This window comes from Hyaena hyaena, unplaced genomic scaffold (genome assembly GCF_003009895.1).
Source record: "Hyaena hyaena isolate Hyena2069 unplaced genomic scaffold, ASM300989v1 scaffold_34, whole genome shotgun sequence".
Classification (NCBI taxonomy): Eukaryota; Metazoa; Chordata; class Mammalia; order Carnivora; family Hyaenidae; genus Hyaena; species Hyaena hyaena.
In genome coordinates, this window is record NW_024080665.1 from 160,453 (window position 1) to 183,975 (window position 23,523).

At 43.8% G+C, this 23,523-nt stretch overlaps 1 protein-coding gene across 2 annotated transcripts in view; it reads left to right on the top strand.

Annotated features, from left to right (window-relative positions):
- LOC120229614 (tubulin-specific chaperone cofactor E-like protein) overlaps window positions 1-15,448 on the top strand; it is a 164,415-nt gene extending 148,967 nt beyond the window's left edge. The window contains exons 23-32 of one of the 2 annotated variants that reach the window (XM_039228733.1): window positions 78-364; window positions 2,009-2,289; window positions 4,891-5,001; window positions 6,157-6,359; window positions 8,080-8,243; window positions 8,678-8,926; window positions 12,691-12,853; window positions 14,021-14,108; window positions 14,405-14,521; window positions 15,091-15,448. In XM_039228733.1, coding sequence (XP_039084664.1) covers window positions 78-364; window positions 2,009-2,289; window positions 4,891-5,001; window positions 6,157-6,359; window positions 8,080-8,243; window positions 8,678-8,926; window positions 12,691-12,853; window positions 14,021-14,108; window positions 14,405-14,521; window positions 15,091-15,191 — 1,764 coding nt within the window. In that variant the 3' untranslated portion in view covers window positions 15,192-15,448. Of the gene's footprint in view, window positions 1-77; window positions 365-1,993; window positions 2,290-4,890; window positions 5,002-6,156; window positions 6,360-8,079; window positions 8,244-8,677; window positions 8,927-12,690; window positions 12,854-14,020; window positions 14,109-14,404; window positions 14,522-15,090 lie in introns of both variants that reach the window. The other variant, XM_039228734.1, reaches the window with a different exon arrangement.
- The last annotated feature ends 8,075 nt before the right edge of the window (window positions 15,449-23,523 follow it).

Consider the following 23,523-nt stretch of genomic DNA (forward strand, 5'->3'; position numbering starts at 1 on the left):
CATCTGTAGTGGCTCTTTATTGTAACAGTTTGTCAACCCCTGCTGTAAAGGTAATTTACTTTTCTTCCCCCCAATAGGTGAATGGCACACAGGTGAATGTTCCATTTATAACCGGGCTGGCAACCAAAATCTACAGCAGTGAGGGGTTCCTGGTGATTGACACCAGCCCCGACATCCAGATCTACTACAATGGTTTCAACGTCATAAAAATCAGCATCAGTGAGAGACTGCAGAACAAAGTCTGTGGCCTCTGTGGCAACTTCAATGGAGACCTGACCGATGATTATGTGACCTTGCGGGGGAAGCCAGTGGTGAGCAGCGTGGTGCTGGCCCAGAGCTGGAAAACCAATGGCATGCAGAAGAGGTGAGGGTTCCAGCTGCTGGACTCAGTGGCGCAAATCCTCCCGCGTCCATGACAGCTGCTGATGAGGGATGCACTTTCCATAGCAACCCCTCTTCCCTGCTGCAGAGGGCTGACCCCCAGATCGTCGGAGTTTCCAGGAGACACAGAGGCACCTCAGAGGCCTCAGTAATTTCTTGAATGGCAGAGGAAGGGATTGGGCTCGGATGATATGATTCTGAATGGTCATGGCATCCATCCCCTGGCCAAAGAGAAGACAGTGCCCAGGATTAGAACACTGAGGCCTTGGCCAGCAACCACCTGCTGGGAATTGGGAGAAGGACTGCCTACACCCTTGCTCCCCAGGGCTAGGGTCTCATTGTGTACCTGTGACTCTCACTAGAAGGCTTGATTGAGGTAGTATAGCTAGAGGTTGGTGGAGATCAGGAAAGCCTTTGTAAAAACAGAAGTCACCAAGGTTATTATGAGACCCCTCTCTCGCTAGCAGAGACAGAATGAGCTGCACAAGCTATTCCAAAGGTTTTTAATTCAGGTCACCTCTGAGCTGCTGCATTATGTTAATTCATTTCTGGATCTATAGATAATGCTCCTTTTTCATGGTATTTCTTTCCTTGTATAATGGCTCAATCTCTTATACTTCAACCTACCGAACATCAGCTAAATACCATGATGGGGAAATGATGCAGGTGTAAACTTAATACTATCTCATAAATTAGACTACCCTGAATGATGGGACCCAGAGCTGGGAGAAAACCTAGGCGATATCTAGTCCAATCTCCTCCCTTTCTAGGTGAAATGGAAGCTAGAGCAGAATTTGTTATGTGAGGGGCTGCATAAGTGGCAAAGTCTAAAATCTTCTCCTGAAGAACTATGAATCTGTTTGAGTTCCTCCCTCCCTCCTGTCCGTCCGTCCGTCCTTCTTTCCTTCCTTCCTTCCTTCCTTCCTTCCTCCTTCTTCCTTTATAAACTATTTCACCTGGATCCAAATTTTCTTGCAAAGGTTTTGCTTTTGGTCTCTGCTAGTTATACTGGAAGTAGTTCTACCAACTATCATTATTATTATTGGTTAATAATAATAGTAACTCTCATTCTTATTATGGTTGTAAGTGGTTATTTTATCAATACCTGTTCAGGGATATTGTATCGGTTATACAAGAGGTTAACAGTTGTATGAATATCTGTCTTTCGTCTGACACTTTGACCACCCACCTACTATTTTAGTTTACCCCCACTTCCGGTGATATCAACAACAGAAACTCCTGGAGCACCTGGGTGGCTCAGTCAGTTAAGTGTCTGACTTTGGCTCAGGTCATGATGACACAGTCTGTGAGTTTGAGCCCAGCATCAGGCTCTGTGCTGACAGCTCAGAGCCTGGAGCCTGCTTCAGATCCTGTGTCTCCCTCTCTCTCTATCCCTCCCCTCTCCCCCAAAAAAGTAGAAACTACTGTGTTGCTTTCCGAGATGGAGAGACTGAGACCAGTCCTACCTGGCTTATATAAGATTACATGGCCAAGTAGTGTTGGAATCCTCATACTTGACTCACTTCTGGGTTAGCAGAAGAGGTAACAGGTAGGGTCTTCCCCTCCACTGGGGATCTCAGGCGGCGGTTTTGGTGTCACGCTATCTGACCAGACTTGTTGCCCCCAGCTGTAACGAGCTGCAGTTCTCACAGTATGCGGCCATGTGCGACAACGTGCAGATCCAGATGATGCAGGGCGACGGCTACTGCCTGAAACTCACGGACATGAAGGGCTTCTTCCAGCCGTGCTATGGGCTTCTCGACCCCCTCCCTTTCTACGAGTCCTGCTACCTGGACGGTTGCTACAACCACAAGAAGTTCCAGCTGTGCGGCTCCCTGGCTGCCTACGGGGAGTCCTGTCGCTCCTTCGGGATCCTCAGCACTGAGTGGATTGAGAAGGAGAATTGCTGTAAGAGAATTATTTTATTCCTGCGGATTCTTTTCTGTTAAAAGCACAACTTTGCTGGCGACACTGCTGGCTATCGGGCTGGCTGGTCGGCCCCCACCTTTAGCCACAGCCCTCATCCCCAGGGATGGGAGGTTAAGAGCTATCCCCAGAGATTCTACAGGGGGCATTTCAGGGAAGCCTCACGTGCCTGTGGTTCCTTGTCCAGTTCTGGAATGTGGGACAGCGGCATGGGCAGATGAGGTTCTGTGGGTTGGAGGAGCACCAGTTTAGTGACTTATGAGGTAGAGGGATAAAGTACGGCATCCTGATTGATGTCAGACCTCAAATTCAGCTCTTTGCTGGATCCTTTACTGTAGGTCAGAGCCTAGCTCAGAAAGGGAAGGTGTGTGGTGAGTGGCGAGCTGAGTTGGCATTGAGCTGACTCTTCCTGCCTGGCTTGAAAGGAAGCTGTGGCTGGATTTATAAGAGGATTGTACATATATTAAATTAGGTGGTAAAAATGATCTATATAGTTTTTAATGTTTATTTATGTTTGAGAGAGAGGGTATATGTGGGAGGGGCAGAGAGAGAGAGAGAGAGGATCCCAAGCAGGCTCTGTGCTAAGAGCACAGAGACAGACCGATGTGGGGCTCAAATCCACGAACCATGAGACCATGGCCTAAACCTAAGTCAGACACTTCATCGACTGAGCCACCCAGATGCCCCAAAATAAAGATCTTTAGATTCTTGTATTTTTTCTGTAGTAAGAAAACTATTTTGAGATTTATGTCCCAATATACTATTTGTCCATTTTCTTACTGTTAATCAAACAGATGGAGCAAATGTGTATATAAATTTGTCTTATACATATCTGTGTCCATACACATAAGTGGTCACCTGTCCCATTAATGCAGCATGCTATTGTGGCCAACAGAATGTGTGCATGTTCCTGGACGCACACCACCAACCCGGTGTGCATACAGGTCCCACCGTGAAAACTGGCACGTTGCAAGTTGCACGTTGAAATGCATGCATTTCAGTAAATTTGCAGACGACACCTGATCCAGTGTAGGGTTGTGCTTAATTCAGAACCTAAACACAACATAGTGGCTCCAAATGTGTATCCAATGATTTCAGAAACTCTTAAAAAGCAAATTACTAGCCTCTGTTGGAAACAAACATAAATCTTTTGGATAACTTTGATATTTTGCCCTGTTGTGTTAATAAGCAATACTTTGAGTTTAAAATGAACTGTTTGGAAACTTTAAAACCTTCCCTCTGTTTAAGGGCATGTCTTATTTGCCAGCTGGTATAAGGACCATCGTATTCATAGGCTGTAAGCTCCACTCTTTCTATTATTCTCTTGGGTTGTTTGCAAGTTGTGTTAATTGCCCATAATACTTGTTGACTGGCTGCTGTGGGCTTAGCACTGTGTAGGTCCACGGATTGGTCACATGAAAGGATCTTTATAAAAGGAAGCCATTAAAAAAGGAACGTATTTAAATTATGCTGGTGGCTCTCCTTTAGTTATCTTTCCGGGAATTAAGACAGAGTGAGGCTAAGCCATTAGCCAAGGTGCAAAGCAACTGGGTCAGGGAGAGGCATCTGAGACACACAGGGGTTTGTTTTGCTTCATTTTTAAATTCTTGAGGCTAACTTGGCGCACGCTGGGATTGAACAGTTGTTTCTCTAAGCACTCGCCCTCCCATGCCATGATGAATAGGAGGATTCCTCCATCTGACAGGGGGAGAGATTCTTTAAATAAAGAAATGTGCATCTAAAAGAAGACATTCTCAATTAGTGTTTCTCAAACCGAAGATCTGGCGATCTTGCAGGTGGTCTGTGGACTCATCTGCTACAGAAATAATTATTTATAATATGACGATGATGGTACACCACAGACATTTGTTTTTTCCTTACAGTTTTACCGTTGTTGGCAAAATACTACAATTAATCTAAGTCATTGCTGGCGAGTTATATGTAGGTTTTTGGTGCGTCTGTTTTTATAAAATTAAGTACATACATGTTTATGGGAAAAGGAGACCATGAATCAGAACAGACTAGGATGTCCTATTTGAAGGACCTCTCTGGAACTTTACTGGCCCTAACATTTTCATTCTTGACAGATATTTATTGAACACCCAACTACAAGGCGTCTGGGTGCTGGGAGTATGGAGATAAATGATTGGACCCAGCTCTGTATAAGTATAAAGATACAAATGCGTGTAATGGTAGAACAATGTAGTAAGCACATTAATCGTGCTGGATCTTGGCAGTTGACGTGTCTCTGCCCTCCATCCTCACCACTTACCTTCCAGTGTGCAGACCTTGGGCAAGTTTCAGCTGTGAAATGAGGGCTACCATACTTAGCTTGCAAAGCACACATGAAGGTTGAAGGAGATAATGCAACCAAAGCAAGAAGCCCAGTGCCAAGCCCGGAGCAGGGGCCCCACCACCAGCTCTTGTCATCATTTTCTGGAAGGTGGCTCTGTCTGTTAATTCCCAGCTGCCCTCCGACCACCAACAATTCCATGCAAATGGCAAGTCCACAGAACAGCCTTGCGCTAGCAAGCGTGGGTGTGAAAAGCAAGTTGTGCGTGTTTTTGTTTGTTTCCTTTTTAGCAGGAGTGGTTGAAGATCCCTGTGTCGGGGCAGATTGTCCCAACCGGACCTGTGAGCTGGAAAACGGAGGAGAGCTGTGTGGCTGCATCGAGCCGCCCCCCTATGGAAACAGTGAGTGACACCTGCCACCTCCCCATCTAGACAGACCCCACCCGGGAGGTCTGATGGCCCCGGAGTAGGACTCCTGGGGTGGAGCCCATGCGTCCTGCACTAGTTAGGGACCCACATAACGAAGCTTTCACAAACATTGGAGCAGAGCAAGGAAGCAATCTGACATCTTCAAAGTAGGCTAATGTTCATTTCCTCCTGGCTACATCTTTTTCTTCAATAAATTATAACACCTAAATTTGTACATGAATAGAATCAGCCACTTCCATCTGAGGCCATGTTCAACATCACAGAGATCCAAATTGATCTTTTAGACTCGCGGGGAAGTAGAGTTGTTTGATGAAAACATGTAAGCCGCAGAGCAAGAGTGTCAGGTGCTTTAAAGGCAGATTAATTGGTTCTGAATAAACAAGTGCAGTGTCTGAAGCCAACAGCACATAATGAGGACCCCGCATCCTGCTCCTAACCACAGCCCTGCGGCTGTGGCCATGTCCCCGCCCAGACGCACCCGTGATGTTGGCCTGAACGGGGGCTGCTTTGCACCCCCAGCTCCTTGCCCTTGTCTGAACCAAGTAATTCAGGAGGCCCATGCTCAATGTAACATCATCACTGCCTGGAAGACTCCATAGGAGGGTGCTGTTCAAGGGCTTCACCTGAGCAGATAGAATGTTTCCCTGTTTCTATAGTGCTCATTAGCCTGTGTTTATGTACTCAGAGAAAATGTCAATTGGTGCATTAAAAAGCAAGAGCTCCCGGCACTTATCTGGGAGCCTGGGAATCCGCAGGGGCCTTGGAATGGGCTGCCCAGTGCTGCTCCCACCTGGGGGTGCGCTTGGGAGCCACACTCCACCTTGACCTCACCCAAAAGTAGCTCCCGCCAAAGTGGGGCGAAGCCTGAGTTTGTGAAGAAAAGACAGAACACACTCTATTAGTGTTTCCATCTTTAAAAAAAAGAAAAGCTTAACAATGCCCCAGTTTTTGCTTTGAATGAATGCCTACCCTCATTTGGTTGGATCAAAGCTTAATTAGAAATGCCCCAGCATTTGTGTAAAGATCATTAGCTGCTTCTAAAGGAAAGGGTAGTGTGACGCCTCCCCCCACCCCTGGAGCACGAGCAGCTCCCACTGACTGGCCTTTCATAATAACTGTTCCCCACAGACTCACATGACATTATTGATGCAGAGGTGACGTGCAAGGCGGCCCAGATGGAAGTGTCCATATCTAAGTGCAAACTCTTCCAGCTCGGCTTTGAGAGAGAGGGCGTGAGGATCAATGACAGACGGTGCTCCCACATTGAGGGGGAAGACTTTATCTCCTTTCAGATCAACAACACCAAAGGGAACTGTGGCAACATTGTACAGGTGAGAAACCAGGGCTGGAAAGAACATTTGGCCGAGGTGGTGACAGCTCTGGGTGTTTGCACGTGGCTTGTCCTTAAAGCTAACCTCAGGGTGGTCTACTTAAAAAAAAAATCCTCCCTGGAAAACAACACATGGCATATATAAAATGAAAGACATCAAGGAGAATAGGGGCACCTGGGTGGCCCAGTCAGTTAAGCATCCATTCTTGGTTTCAGCTCAAGGCATGATATTTTGGTTTATGAGTTCGAGCCCCACATCAGGCTCTGTGCTCACAGTATGAAGCCTGCTTGGGATTCTCTCTCTCTGCCCCTTCTCTCTCTCTCTCTCTCTCTCTCTCTCTCTCTCTCTCTCTCTGCCCCTCTTCTGCTCATGCATGTTCTCTTTCTCTCTCTCTCTCTCTCTCTCAAAATAAATGAATAAATGTTAAAAAAAAAAAAAAGACATCAAGGAGAATAATTGTCTGGTGCTACGTAGTTCATTGAACTGAAAGATCATGATACATGTCAGGCTCCTGTCCTTGATTTGCACTGTCTGCTGTCGTCCTTTGCCCAGCATGTTGACAAATTTTTGTTACTTTGCCCCTACTTCTCTTGTTCTTCTGGGTAAATACAGCTGGGTTCAGCTGTTTTGGGGGGGTGGCAAGAATGTCCCACACATCCTTTAACAGTTGGCTGCAGAAATACAGAAAGATCCCAGGGCGCCTGGGTGGCTTAGTCGGTTAAGCGTCCGACTTTCGCTTAGGTCATGATCTCGCGGTTCGTGGGTTCGAGCCCCACGTCGGGCTCTGTGCTGACTGCCAGCTCAGAGCCTGGAGCCTATTTCAGAGTCTGTGTCTTCTTCTCTCTCTGACCCTCCCCTGTTCACGCTGTCTCTCTCTCTCTCCTAGAAATAAATAAAAATATTAAAAAAAAAAAAAAAGAAATACAGAAAGATCCCACCTTTCAGTGTCAGATTATCCAATTTATATGCTGGCAAACCATCTTGATTCTCTTCTTCCCGTTCCTTCCTGCTGTCTTTCTAAAAATATATATGGGGCACCTGGGTGGCTTAGTCGGTTAAGCGTCTGACTTTTGCTTAGGTCATGATCTCATGGTTCGTGGGTTTGAGCCCCACATCGGGCTCTGTGCTGACTGCCAGCTCAGAGCCTGGAGCCTGTTTCAGTCCATGACTCCCTCTCTCTCTGACCCTCCCCTGCTCACGCTGTCTCTCTCTCTCTCTCCTAGAAATATATATATATATAAAACTGCATCCATTAACACCGTATCGGGGAGTAAAAGGAGTGAGCAGGTGAAACCTGCATTTGTTTCTTTCGGTACTTGTGGGAAGGTCCAGTAGAAGATCTGGTGGAGGAGAGATTTTGAATTCGGACTTGAAAAAGATTTATATTACCCTGGGGTAGCAATACTTCATGCTGTCTCCAGCTTGCATTCCCACAGATAACTGGAGTTGGTTGTAATTAGAATTCAGGGTACATGAATGTACCCTCCACGGACACTCAAGGTTATCAGACTGAAGGGTGCTATTGACATCTGTTGCAATATTTTTTGTTGTTATTGTTGTTGTTAGTAAATGCTGAAGCTAGCTTGATACTGACTTATACCAGCCTCTGGGTTATGTATAGAATGAAGCCATTTCTCTACTTTTGGGGCTGTGGATTTGAAATGCAAGTCACATACAAACTCCCACATTTAATGATTTCTGACCTTCCTTTGCTCTGCAGTCCAATGGCACTCATATCATGTATAAAAACACAATCTGGATCGAAAGTGCCAACAACACTGGCAACATCATCACTAGGGACCGGACAATCAATGTGGAATTTTCGTGTGCCTATGAGCTGGATATCAAGATCTCTCTAGATTCTGTTGTGAAGCCTATGCTAAGGTAAAGAATCTCATGGGCTGTGCACATTGCTTTGTCTTTTCCTTGACAGGTAAGGTTAGCATAATCAAAATTGCTAGCATTTGTCTTGGAAGCACTAGGGAAGAAATAGTTCCTCCTTTCTGCACCTAAATGCCTTGGACCAACACCGTGCAATAGAAATTTCTACAATGATGGAAATGTACTATATCCGTGCTATCCAATAAAATAGCTGCATATGGAAATTGAGCAGTTGAAATGCGGCCAGAGGTGCTGAGGAATTAAATTTTTAATTTAATTTAATTTTAATTGCCACATGTGGCTTGCGAGTACCATTTTGGACTCAGACTTTTCTATCATCTGCTTTGCCTTCCCTCTGCATTTTCTGCTTGGAACTGGTAGTGACTGGATAAATAGGATGGCTGGGGTTCCTCACTGCACGATTGTTTCCCTTCTAGTGTCATTAACCTCACAGTTCCGACCCAAGAAGGCAGCTTCATCACCAAGATGGCACTCTACAAAAATGCCTCCTACAAACACCCTTACCGCCAGGGTGAGGTGGTGTTGACAACTCGGGACGTGCTGTATGTTGGGGTCTTCGTGGTTGGTGCCGACTCAACACATTTGATCCTGACTCTGAACAAATGCTATGCCACCCCGTCCCGTGACAGCAATGACAAACTCCGATACTTCATCATCGAAGGGGGGTGAGTGGACTCCTATCAGAGGACAGTCCCAGAGCCTTCAGTGTAATGTTAGCCAGTACCAGTCTTTAGAGAAGAGAATGGGAATGAATGTTGGCATGGTGCGTCCATGAACTTTAAGTCTACAAACAAATTTGTGAGGTAGACACTGTGAGCCTCACTTTACAGATGAGCAGGCTGAGGCTTAGGGGGACCAAGCCACTTGCTGCAGGTCACACAGCAACCTTGTGATAGGCCCCCAAGTCCTGCAGGAGTCACTACAACATGCTTTCTTCTCACTGTGATCAGAGAAGGGATTCTGCCTTGCCTACTTTGAATTGTAGTTCGAGAGAAATGTGGATCACCTGCAAGTGGAAGAATGCCATACCTACAGGTTGGTGAATAGGACATCTATCAGAATTTAAAAAGAGCTAGTATAGTAGAATAGATGAAACAGAAGCACAGAGTAAACTAGAATAGTTTATAAAATCAATGACTTTTTCTTTATTCACCGCTATGTGCCCAGCACCTACTGAGTCCCTGATACATAGTAGTTATACCACAAAATTTATTGAATGAATGAAGAATAAGAAGAAAAGACTATAGACCAATAATAATTATTTTTCTTTTTTATTTATTTATTAAAATTTAAAAAAATGTTTATTTTTGAGAGACAGCACAAGTAGGGGAGGGGCAGAGAGAAAGGGGGAGACACAGAATCTGAAGCAGGCTCCAGGCTCTGCAGGGCTCGAACCCACCAACCATGAGATCATAACCTGAGCCGAAGTTGGACACTTAACCAACTGAGTCATCCAGGTGCCCCTATTTTTCTTTTTATAAAACACATACGGGTAATGTCAAGCGATGATAATTCTGGCTGGTTATGAAAAACAGACAAAGGCAGGCTAACAGAAGAAGCCTACAAATTTATTAAATACAAATTTTCTGGGACATCGAAAGCTTCCTTGAGGAAATGGGAATCTCAAGAAGTGGTTGAACCTAAGTATGTTATGCTAGGTTAGATGAAGAGCAGACTGTCGCAGATAAGTAAGAGAGGTCAAAGCAGAAGAGGTCGGTATGATAATGGGAGAAACTTAGCAAAGCCTGTTAGGATTCTCCTTGCTGTCCCTCTGTCTTTGGAGATAAGGGTGTTCCTTTCCTTCTGGTGTAGGAACAGTATCTGTCACATGAGGACTTTGTGACCTGTTTCAGGGGCAAAGATTCCGGGAAAGGTCAGAGTGACCTTTCTGCTTCTGCTTTTCTCAAACTCCCTCACCTTAAATATTAAATATGCCAGGGCACCACCTTAGGGGGGGAGCATTCCAGAATCCTGTCTCCAGCCTGGACCAGTGCCTACCCTGGGGTGGTTAGGGAGCATTACGGATACTGTAATTAGCTTTAAGGTTGAAAAGGAATAGTTTCCCAAAAGAAGGTGAGGTTCTGGGCTAACCTTCAATATCCACTATTTTTGCAGATGAAACAGATTCAGAGATGTTAGGTACAAAGCTTACCCAAGGCCACTCAACTAACCAGGGACAGAAGAAGAACAATCCTCCCAAGTATTGGGACACACCACCATCCTAAGTGGCCAGACGGGGCTTGTGACAGAGGTCACTGAGGGATTTGTCTTCCTGAGCTGGTTGTTAGCCTCCTCCGAGGCAAAGGGAGGGACTTGGTGACTACTGGGTAGCTCACAGACCCACCATAGTCCTTTCCCAAAGGGAAAGAGCTCAAATCTGAGCACCTGTACATTTGCAAGCCGGGATGTAGGGTCTGTGCCTCCTTTGAAGGACACAGTGGTGTTTGGCAGTTTCATTATTTTAGTTTTTTGAAGTATTTTATTTATTTTGAGACAGAGAGTGTGCATGGGGGAGGAGCAGAGAGAGAAGAGGAGAGAGAGAGAATCTCAAGTAGGCTCTGCACCAACAGTGCAGGGCTCAACACAGAGCTGGAACTCATGAACTATGAGATCATGATCTGCGCCAAAATCCAACGCTTGACCTACTTAGCCACCCAGGTGCCCCGGTGTTTGGCAGTTTTAAAATAGTGTTTAATAGACTTGACCTAGAGAGGAGAGCGAGTGAGTGAGTGAGCATGTTCGTAAATCTCAGCCTCCCCCAGGGTCTGAACAAAAGGCCTTCAGATGAAATGGCTATTTGATTTCATCATAGGAGGGAATTTAAATCTTGAGTCCTTTGACCTTTCTTGGAGGAATGTGATTATTGTTTTCCCAGTGAACTCATCTGGGTGAAAGCATGAGCAGCAAGATGGGTTCATTTTAGTATTTTGGGGGGACCTGGTGTTCCTCCATGGCTCTGTAAGGACAGTAATGGTACCACCATCTCCCAGTGATTCAGGAGACCCAACATGCAGGTCACTGCTCTTTCCTCTGTGCACCTGGACAGAGGAAAGGACAGGTGCTCCTCTGATCATGGACAAAGGATTCTAGTGCTTGGCTTGTGTGCTAACACCAAGGCAGGTATCCACATGGCCTGTCCCTGCCTCCCCAGAGCTGTTCCTTCTGCTCCATGTGTTTCTGGTACCCAGATATCAAGTCATCTCTCTGGGAGGCAGTGGTCTGGCCAAGAGGGAAGCCCTGTGTGAAGACTGGAGTGCTGTGAACATTTTAGAAACTTTGAACCCATTTAGATTATTGAAATGAAAAAGAGTGACAAGGAAAAGTATGGCAAGTAAGTTTTCATTTCAAGGCATTTAAGAGATGATTGCCTTGAAGGCTAATTACAAAGCCTAATAGGTGTGGGGGTGCTGAAGGATAACTTCAGTTTTTCATTTTCCTTATCACTGAGCTACTGAATCCTGTGGGTTCAGGGAAAGAACGAATTAAAAAAAAAGGCGTCACCCTTTTTATCTTTGTCATTTTTAGATAACTTCTTGCTTGGCTCCTATAGGCCAACCTTAGCGATGGCGGCACATTCACTCACTCATTCATTCATTTACAGAGATGTTTAGATACTTTCTATGTGCCCTCTAGTGTGTTAGAGAGAGACACAGTGAGGATTACAACCTGATTTTTGGGCTCCAGGAATCCAGGAAAAGCCACATGTTCCTATGTGGTCAGGGCGGTACAAGGGGTTATTTGTAGAGAAGGGGGAGCTATAGACTGGTGTTGGGGAAAGAGTGGAAGAATGCATGGGAAGACTTCCAGATTGGGGAGGCTTCATGTGGAAGGACCGTGGGGCCTAGGAGGCTATGATGCATTTGGGGAACTCTAAGTAGTGGATGCAGGTGTGTGCCTGAGGGAGGCTGGTGGCTCAATACCACAAGGGTTGGAGGCAGAGGGAGAGAAGAGGTAGTCACCTGCAGCAAAAGGAGTCTTAGGTCATCCTGGACCGCTCTTCCTTCTTCTCCAGCTCCCACCTAGTTTAATATGTAGGAAGATGTCCCAAGAGGGTTTTGATCAGGGGCCCCTCCACAGATTGATAATTAACCAGAGAAAGTACAGCTGTAGTGAGGACTGATCATGTGCATGTTGAGTTCATATCGGTAAAGCATGACACTGTGAGGGGCAGAATGAGAAACTGAGGTATAGAGAAGTTGGGGGGCAGTTCCTGAGGTCATTTTGTTTTTATGCACTTAGGATACTAGATTGAGGTGTTATTCAATGTTTTTAAAACAAACTGTGAAAATAGATAGGAGTGGTAGTAAATGAGACACCCACACAGTCCAGAGGTCACTCTCAAAGGCAGAGACGTTTTTACCTATTATGATGGTTTTATATGAAATAGAAGCAAATGTGTGAAGCAAAGATTCCACTTTCTTCTGAACAGGTGTCAGAACATTAAAGATAACACCATTGGCATCGAGGAGAATGGTGTCTCCCTAACCTGTCGCTTTCACGTCACCGTCTTCAAGTTCATTGGGGATTATGATGAAGTACATCTTCACTGTGCAGTGTCACTGTGTGATTCAGAAAAGTACTCCTGTAAAATAGTAAGTGAGAGCATGAAAGTGAATTGGCCCGGCCCTATTTCTCACTGCCTCCCTTTTCCCAACATGGGGATTGTGAACACCAGGATCTGTGTGGCTCCTGAGAGTTCTTTGGGATTCACAGCACCTGGACGTGGCTAAATTGGAATCATCCCCAGATGCTCAGGCATGGCTCATCTTTGGGGAGACAATAAGAGAGAGGATGTGGTAGAGTGATATCCATTTCCTCTTCTTCTCTGTCTCTGAAATGTCAGTCAGTCATGAGCATAGCCCATGAGCTATGAGTCCATGAGCACTTAGCTCAGGGTTTCTCAGACCTCAGCATTATTGCCCTTTGAGACCAAATCATTCTTTGTCATAGGTGCTGTTCTGGGCACTACTGTAGGGTGTTCAGCAGCGCCCCTGGCCTCTGCCCACTAGATACAAATCGCACCTCCTCCCCAGCTGTCACACCCCAAAAATGCCTACCAACCTTGCCAAACATCCCCTGGAGGAGGGAGGGGCAAACCTGGCCCCATTTGAGAACCACCAGACCAGACACTCAAAGAGTCAGGCTACCTGAACCTGATGGGAACAGTCGGACCCAGCTCCACTGTCCTGTAGAGGCAAACCCCTGGATACTTCAGCCAGATGTTCTTCAGACAGTGACTTCCCTGCCACTCATCCGGGTCCACAATGGCCGATGGCTCTGGAGAGGTTGCTGGAGGTGCTGCTAGAAGGAAGTGACAAGCCAATCATCTCTCCCATGCCAGGCTTACACCCCTGCCAAGTACGGGTGTCCCTAAGATTTTATAGCAGTGGTATCGGCTCCCTAACCTTTAATATTCCAGCTTCATGCTTGTCCGATGTTTGCAGCATCATGCCGTGAATTATGGTCAGAGCTACTTACAGATGCTGCTGCATCCCCCGATGTGATACAACAATCCTGGTTCCTGGGAAGGGAGCGTCTTTGAATCTAATTCTTGTGCAAGGACTATATTTAATTCTGCTCAACATAAAGCCTGGAGTCCCAGTGGGCTCCATGATCAAGAATGCATTGGTTCTAATTAATCCGAGCAGCGATAGTGCTCCAGGCTGGGACCACTGCGTCTTTCAGAGGTAGAAACATGGCGAAGAATAAGTTATCAGCTTAATTGTGTACAATTTTCCCTCTGGTGTTCTGTCTTTCAGAATTGCCCACAAAATTCCAGGATTGCTACAGATTATACCAAAGAGCGTAAAGAACAGATCATTTCAGTGGGACCTATTAGGAGAAAAAGTAAGTATGTCCCCCCCAAACACATTATACATTATTAAAACAATGGGATTTGAAGGCTTGGACTAACTCTTGGGTGTGTGTCAACTACAGTGTGAGTCTGGTGGATGAGGAAGTGGAAGACACCAGGTGGAGAGGACAACTCACTTCCATAACGAAGTCTTCTCATTGACTCTTAAAATGCCCACAACAACTTGGGGCTCTTCGTCTTCCTCTCCTCTGTTTAAAGTCTCACCCTGAAATAGGAGTTGAAGATTTGACCTGTCTGAAGTTGATGTGACCAGCTGCTCTTTTTTCAGGACTAGACTGGTGTGAGGACAACGGAGGGTGTGAGCAGATTTGCACGAGCCGGGTAGATGGGCCTCTGTGTAGCTGTGTGACGGGAACCCTTCAGGAGGATGGCAAGAGCTGCCGAGGTAAATGTAACCGCCTGTTCAAGGCAGGTGGTGGGGAGCACTGGGAGCTCTTTCCCTGAGTAGGAGACATTCATATGTGACCTCCACTCAGTCAGCAACTGGCCTAAATCCCAGAAGTTAAGATGGAAAGATGGAGAAAGTGCCAAGGAATAGTAACGCCATCTAGGATATATACATATATTTTTGACCTTTGGGTCCTGTTCTTTCATCTAAAAGATGAAGGTGATTAAAAAAAAAAGATATCCAACTATTGAAGGACCAAATATTGATGTTAAATCAAGGTCACCAAGTCTACCTGGGCTGTGGCTGGGACTGGGATCCAAGATCCAACAAGCAAGATTTCTTGTGGTCACCTTAGCCCATGGTTTCCCTGAGTCTAGCAGGATTCTTCTAGAGGTTAAGTTAATTCTGCCTCTTTCCTGCCTCAGTCAATACCATTTGGATAAAGCGAGTTCTTGGCCATAACGAAAGTGGTTTCATTTATTTGGTTGAGTACCACAACGATTTCTGATTCATGTCAAACAGGTATTTTTCTTCACAGGACTTACTATGTTCCTCTCTGTTCACAGCACCTAATTCTTCCATTGAACTTCAAGTTTGGATGCTGCTTCTCATCATGACCCAGATTTTACTATGGCATTTTGTCTATAAATCAGGCACGACCTCATAATTAACTAAAGGTTGCTATGTAACGTACTGTAATTTACTTACTTCAACCCCCACTCCCCGTAGGGTAAAAGGTGTGCACCCTTAAGTCAAAACCTATTTGAAAGTGTCCAGCAATTCTCAAAGTGCTACCACTTGCCTCAAATAGTCTGAGTCCCAGAAATGAGTGACATTCCAAACTCCACTTACAAAGCCCACAGCAGGGCCTCTAAGAGCTAGTTGTGGAAAAAGCTTGTGTCTTGCCTGAAATTTCCAAACAGTTGTCACTAGAAACTTTGGTTCACTTGAAAAACCAGTACAGGGAAAAAAAAAATCTTGGTTGGTTGAAGAAGTCTGACCAGAAATCTAACCAGAGAAATCTGTCAAGCCAGTGCCATTTCTGGATCTTAGTTTTTCAGAGAAAGGGCCTGTTGGAACAATACTGGGAAGCAATGACTGGAAGGTTTGAGTCTCTCTAAGGAATCTTTCGAAGGTTTGGAAGTGTCTGATCTATGATACGTACATGTTGCTCACTTCTGTCTATGATGAGCTTCTCCTTCCCTCCCCCCACCCCGGTGTCCCTCAACCTTGCCATGGCTGCCTGGGAGATTGTTTGCAGACCTGGGAAATCCCACTCCCTATCCCAAACCCAGACCCTTCTCTCTTACAAATCAACCAAATAATTTTTAATGTGTTTTACACTTAAATAAACTTTGTGTTCACATATTCTCGTTACTTGGTGACTGAAAGAATTCTTGCTGATATTGGGCTTTGTGTGCCAAATAGCGTGCTCTGATTCCACGAATCAGCAGCGGTTGGACCAGGTAGATACTTCTGGCCAGAGCTTTCATGGGTTTTTGTTATATGGCTGTTCGTGTGGACTTACAGAGCATCAGCAGGACATTCCTGGGCGGTGTGGAAGAGAAGCAGGGAGCGTCCGCTCTTGTACATGGTACACAAACTCGCATTTGCTGTAATTAACTGTAAAACGGGGGGCCTGCTAAATATATCCCTAGGCTGCCTCTCTGTTTGAGGTTAAAAACAAAGCAAAACCCACTTCAAGTTTATTTTGAAGTTGTTTTGGATTGAAGCTGATGGTATTTTTGTATTTTTCTGGGAGCTCTGAAAAGCGGAGCATAAATCCTAGCGTCCTTGACCGTGGGTGTGGATATGATTAGTGCCTTGGATGCACCAGGCAACTGTCACTGGGTTGAGGAAGCTGGGGTGTAGACGCAGTCTGTGCTGAGGTGCTTTGATCTCCCAGCCCTCTGGGAGGGTCAACAAATTCGAGCTTGTCTTGCCAGTGACACATGCCATGTGGCTGAGAGGGCATCTGGTATGGCCGGGGCAAATGTGCATCCGCTTCGACTTGGAGTTCTAGAGGTCTTCCAGGAAAGTGCTGAGCATTGAGGTAGGTTAAGGGACCCAGCCGCTTAGTGCAAATGAGACACAATGTGCTTCCTCACCAAGAGAGAAACTGATGTTATGTGCGTGTTCTGTCTTCACATGAAAAACCATGTCATTTACACAGTTGAAGGTTTAGGGGTTCACAATCAGACAGATCCTGAGTTGAACACAAGAATGTCTTGTTTTATTATTATTTTTTTTTACAAATAGTTTATTGTCAAATTGGTTTCCATATAACACCCAGTGCTCATCCCCACAAGTGCCCTCCTCCATGCCCACCTCTCCTCTCCTCCCCCACACCCATCAGCCCTCAGTTTGTTATCAGCATTCAAGAGTCTCTCATGGTTTGCCTCTCTCCCCCTCCCCCAATATTTCCCCCCTTCTTCTCCCCCACGGTCCTCCATTAAGTTCCTCCTAATCCCCCTATACGTGTAAACGTATGGTTTCTGTCCTTCTCTGCCTGACTTATTTCACTCAGCATAACACCCCTCAAGGTCCATCCATGTTGCTACACATGGCCAGATTTCATTCTTTCTCATTGCCATGTAGTATTCCATTGTATAGATAAACCACATCTTCTTGATCCATTCGTCTGTTGATGGACACTTCGGCTCTTTCCATGTTTTGGCTATTGGTGAGAGTGCTGCTATGAACATTGGGGTACATGTGCTCCTATGCATCAGCACTCCTGTATCCCTTGGGTAAATTCATGGCAGTGCTATTGCTGGGTCATAGGAGAGTCCTGTTGTTAATTTTTTGAGGAGCCACCACACTGTTTTCCAGAGGGGCTGCACCAGTTTATATTCCCACCAACAGTGTAGGAGGGTGCCCGTTTCTCCACATCCTTGCCAGCATCTGGAGTTCTCTTTTATTTGAAAGAGAACTTTATTTTATTTATTTTTATTTAAAATGATTTGCTCATTTTAGCCACTCTGACTGGCGTGAGGTGGTATCTCAGTGTCGTTTTGATTTGTATTTCCCTGATGAGGAGGGACGCTGAGCATCGTTTCATGTGTCTGTTGGCCCTCTGGATGTCCTCTTTGGAGAAGTGTCTGTTCATGTCTTCTGCCCATTTCTTCACTGGATTGTTTGTTTTTCGGGTGTGGAGTTTGGTGAGTTCCTTATAGATTATGGATACTAGCCCTTTATCTGATATGTCATTTGCAACTATCTTTTCCCATTCCGTTGGTTGCCTATTAGTTTTCTGGGTTGTTTCCTTGGCTGTGCAGAAGCTTTTAATCTTGATGAGGTCCCAATCATTTATTTTTGCTCTTGATTCCCTTGCTTTTGGGGATGTGTCAAGTAAGAAGTTGCTGCGGTGGGAGGTCAAGGAGGTTGTTTCCTCTTATCTCCTCTAGGGTTTTGATGGTTTCCTGTCTCACATTCAGGTCCTTTATCCATTTTGAGTTTATTTTTGTGTATGGTGTGAGAAAATGACCTAGTTTTATTCTTCTGGATGTTGCTGTCCAGTTCTCCCAACACCATCTGGTAGAGGCTGTCTTTTTTCCATTGGATACTCTTTCCTGCTTTGTCAAAGATTAGTTGGCTGTATATTTTTGGGTCCAATTCTGAGTTCTCAATTCTATTCCACTGGTCTATGTGTCTGTTTTTGTGCCAAGACCATACTGTCTTGATGATGACAGATATGTAGTAGAGGCTAAAGTCTGGGATGGTGAAGCCTCCCGTTTTGGTTTTCTTCTTCAATATTACTTTGGGTATTCGGAGTCTTTTGTGGTTCCATTTTTTTAGGATAGTTTGTTCTAGTTTTGAGAAGTATGCTGGTGTAATTTTGATTGAGATTGCAGTGAATGTGTAGATTGCTTTGGGTAGTAATGACATTTTAACTGTATTTATTCTTCCAATCCATGAGCATGGAATATTTTTCCATTTCTTTGTGTCTTCTTCAATTTCCTTCATAAGTTTTCTATAGTTTTCATCATACAGATCTCTTGTACCCTTGGTTAGGTTTATTCTAGGTATTTTATGGTTTTTGTCTTGTTTATTCTTTTACTTGATTTCCTGAGATGAATGTTACCTAAAAACACATGAGGAAGTGATTTAATAACTTCCATTTATTGATTTTCTTATCAAAGTCATGAAAAACTTCCAAATTTCTAAATTAAAACTATAGTGTGTTGGGTTTAGGGTTTTTTGTTTTGTTTTGTTTTGTTTTTTAGTTCCTTAAACCTGTTCTTGCTACACTTTTATTCTTGGACTTTAGTTTTCTTTTCTTCCTTTCTTTTTTTTTTTTTTTTTTTTTTTTTTTTTTTTGGTCTTAGGTTTTCTTACTTGGTTGACATCTTTAGCTGGTCTCATCATTAAGATAAGGTAGGTCGTGGTAGCATAACAGAATACCCCAGAATCTAAGTGGCTTACACACCAAGGTTTCTTTCTTGCCTGTGCCAGTGGGATCCAGTTCTTACTCTCACCCTGGGACAGGTTGATGGAGACTTCATTATTTCTTTTTTTTTTCCTCAACAGAAGTTATTGAACAATTTATCCTTTCCCCATAGAACTGTGATACTGCCTTTACCATATAGCAAGTTTTAGTCTCTGTGGGTCTGTTTATGACCTCTTGATTCTCTTCCATTGATTTTTCTGTTCCTGCATCAGAACCACACTTTAAAATTTTTTGAGATGTAATTGGCATATAACATATTAGTTTCAGGTGTACAGCATGAGTTGCTATTTGTATATACTGTGAAATGATCACCACAGGAAGACTCATTAACATCTGTTACCTTCCACAGTTACCAATATTTTTTCTTATGGTGAGAACTTTTAAGATCTCTTCTCTTACTGATATTCAAATATACAACACAGTATTATGAACTATAGTCACCATGCTGTCCATTACATGCCCAGGACTTATTTATTTTATGACCGGAAATTTGTACATTTTGACCACCTTCACTCATTTTGCCCACTGACCACACCCCTCCCCACCTCTGGCAATTCTGTGTATCTATGAGCTCTTTTTTCCCTTTTTTTTTTTTTTTTTTTAAAGAATCCTGGGTGGCCCAGTTGGTTAAATGCCTGACTCTTGATTTCGGCTCAGGTCATAATCTCACAGTTTGTGGGTTCAAGCCCTGTGTCAGGCTCTGTGCTGGTGGTGCAGAGCCTGCTTAGGATTCTATCTCCCTCTCTGTCTGCCCCTCTTCACATGTATGCGCGTACACTCTCTCCTTCTCAAAATAAATAAATAAACTAAAAAGAAATCCATGTATAAATGAGGTTATGCAGTATTTGACTCTAATTTATTTCATCTAGCATAATGCCCTCAAGGTCCATCCATGTTATTGCAAATGGCAGAATTTCCTTCTTTATTTTGTGACTGAATTTTGTGACACCGTCTGTGTGTGTGTGTGTGTGTGTGTGTGTGTGTGTATCACTTGTTCTTTATCCATTTATCCATTGATGGACTCAAGTTTTTCCATATGTTGGCTATTGTAAGTAATGCTGCAATGAACATAGGGATGCAGATATCTTTCCAAATTAGTATTGTTGTTTCCTTTGCATAAATACCCAGAAGTGGCATTGCTGGGTTGTACTTTAGTTCCTGTATTCGTTTTTTGAGGAACCACCATTTTGTTTTCACAGTGGCTGCACTGATTTCATTCCCACCAACAATGCACCAAGACTCTTTTTTCTCCACATCCTCACCAACACTTGTTATTTCTTGAGGCTTCATCATCTTTTGGTGCTGCCAGCTTAACACAAGGCTTGGGGGTTCAGCAAGCAAGGGGAGAGAATGCGGAGAATCACACCCTGGAAAGGACACCAAATCATTTCTGTTCCTGTTTCATTGTCCAAAGCACTTTGCATGGCTGTAAACGAACTGAGAGCAGGGAAACAGGAGCTTCCGGTGAGCCTGAAGGACAGAAGACCTGGAAATGCAGGGTGACAGCTGTCATGTTATCTGTGAGTCAATCATTGCCGTCTGTGTTAAAGGGAAATATTTTTACAGAACTAAAACCAAACAGGCCCCTTAGTTGACTGTCAGGAAGGCAGAACTGGAAGGTGATCCTGATACTTCTACTAATTCTCTGCTTGAAACAAACCATTCGACAGGGTAATACCTCCATTTTCCTCTCTGTAAAAGGAGAATATTAAGCTTCTTTTCAAATATTCTTGTATTAGAAAATGACACCATACAAATGTAAATCATACAGCAGTATATATTTAGGTTAACTCCAGAACATTGCCTTTTCCTGCCACTCAAAAAGATTTGCCTCAAGAAAGGGGAGAGAAGAAAAGCACTTGCTTAGCAAAGGTTAAAAAGGAAGTTAATTGGGGATCTCATTAACTTGGTATTTGTCTGATATCAAAAGAAACAACATCGTGGGGTCTGGCATTTCTGACAATTGGGAATTCTAGAATTAGTTTCTTAACTAGTAGTAGATACATGCTCTACTCAACATCCTGATGGCGAAACTTGAGAGCACTAATTGTTTTACATTGTCTAATATTCTAACTATTTTTAGAACCATTTGACATTTAGCGAGAGCTTGAAATCTAATATAATTTCTTTCAGCCAAAGGAATTAATTATCTAAAGATGACAATCCTGTAGGTTTGGGGTAATAAAGAATTACTTATTTACTAATTCTGAATTCAGCCTCCACCCCATTGTGAAGCTCCTAGGCTCACTCCTGGAACTCGGCGATTTCTGTAGCCTGTATATCATTGCGATCTAGCCCTGGTTAGAACAGGGCATTTTCAGTGCCCCCATGCACTGGCAGTGCGGCACATCACAGTGAAAAAGAAAATCAAATAGCGCCCTCTAGTGTCATTTTATTTTTTGCATGAAACCCAAATGTATATTGAACCGCACCAATCAAAATATGATTTCTCCCCCTGCTCGAAACCTTAGATGCAGAACATTACCAGAATATAGCTTTAGAGAACACATCAAATGCCAAGGACGTTTTCTGGAGAACAGTGTGAGATTTATTTTAATGCACACAGTAAACATCATTCCAGGAAAATACCAGCTTTTGTCATCCCATGCAAATTTTGCCCTTAATATCTATTTCTCTAACGTGCTGACAAAAATAGCTGTCGGGAAAAATTAAGTATCTCTTTAAAATGTTGAGAAATAAACAATCTGATCAAGAAAAACCCATGAAATATTTAGCGGTCTTTCTCTTCCCCCAGCAGCATGTGAAATACTTTCATATGCGTCTGAGGGACAACAGCGATAATTCTGGTCTGACTAATGGAAGTTTCTCTTTCTGATGGTTTAATTATGTTTGCTGAAATACAATCCTCATATAAGACAACATCTCCATGGCAGAGGGACAGATCTCTGTGTCTATAGATAGAAATAAAACACAAAAGACTCAACGTTGTGTGAAGAACTTGACAATAAAATTCTATTTGCTAAGGAAAACAAATGAAGGAAGAATGTTCACTGTACATTTTGTTGTTGCTGTTTGCACGTAGCCTCTGGGTTAGCTACTGTTTTATCTGCTAGTGTATAACACTGATTGCGAAAGGGTTTTGAAACTAAGATATTCACTCATCAGATGAAATCTCAATACCTTACGCCCATGTAGCATCTTCCGTAACTTTCGATGCTTTCCTACGTATATTTAATATTGTTCAGTGCTAAATCATACCGAGTTTTGACAGACAGATCGGAGGAAGAGTGCTAACTTGATGTCGTATGGCACAAATTGTCAGCCTAAAGTACTAACTGAAGAAAAAAACCCACCCACCCACACATGTGTTCTCATGCCTGTAGGTTTATCTCATCATTTCCAACTTGTAATGAGACAATTAGAATGATAGCAGCCTTTTGTCTTTGAAGCCTTTTTAGGAACAAAGAACCTGAACTCGGAAGTCTTGAAATTTCCCCCTAACTCTTGAATTTGTTCATAGAATAGTTAAGGGCACAAAATTCCACAGATATTACCCTATTGTGGTTGGGCAGAAATCTATTTTTAACAAAAAGGAGAACAGGGAAGACTGAGTGGCTCAGTTGGTTGAGCATCTGACCTCGGCTCAGGTCATGATCTGGCGGTTCATGAATTCAAGATCCATATCGGGCTCTGTGCTGACAGCTCAGAGCCTAGAGCCTGCTTTGGATTCTCTGTCTCCCTCTCTCTCTGCACCCCCATCCCCTGTTCGCTCTCTGTCTCTCTCTCTCTCTCTCAAAAATAAACATTTAAAAAAATGGGGAACATAATTTTTTACTCAGGCCTTGAAAATACTTGCATTGGGCCTATCCACAACTCATGGAAATTTTTGATGTAAAGATTATCTTCACATAGAAATATGCTATTAGTTATATATTAACCAAAGGCAGAAAAATGCGTGGTTCCCAGTATTTTTCTCTTACCTGCCATAACACGCTTACTGCGACAGGCTGATCTGGTCCATATCTCCATGGACCATTCAAATCAAGGTGTTACAAGTGGATATTCAGTCCCCTTCTCCATGTGTCTCTGTATTGATGACAGCAAAATGCTGTTAAGGAATATCTGCGTCCACGCCAAGGAGGGAATCTGCTCTCCTGAAGAGTCCCAATCAGTAAGCAATTTGGCAAACTAATTCGACAAGGACAAAATGATTGAGCACATAATGTGAAAGATCTTGGTGTTTTATCCGAATATTCAAGGCATAAAATGAAACAGAGAAGAGCTGTAGGAGTATTCTGAATAGTAATTCAAGATTAGCAGAGTCAAGCGATGTTCGACCACTGTGAATTTGTTTACAGCTCCCACGTGTTAGCATTTTCAAATCATACTTTTATCCTGGTCCGTTTCATAAGCAATTAATTTCATTAGTTAAGTGGAATCCAAGAACCAAGTCAACAGAGGGAGGGAAATCTTACCCGTGGACCACAGTGAACCATTTACTCAATGATTGCGATCAGTTTAAATGCACGCTATTTAGGCAAATTGTCCTGAAAGCCTAGGCTGTCTAAATCATAGGGAAACACACAAG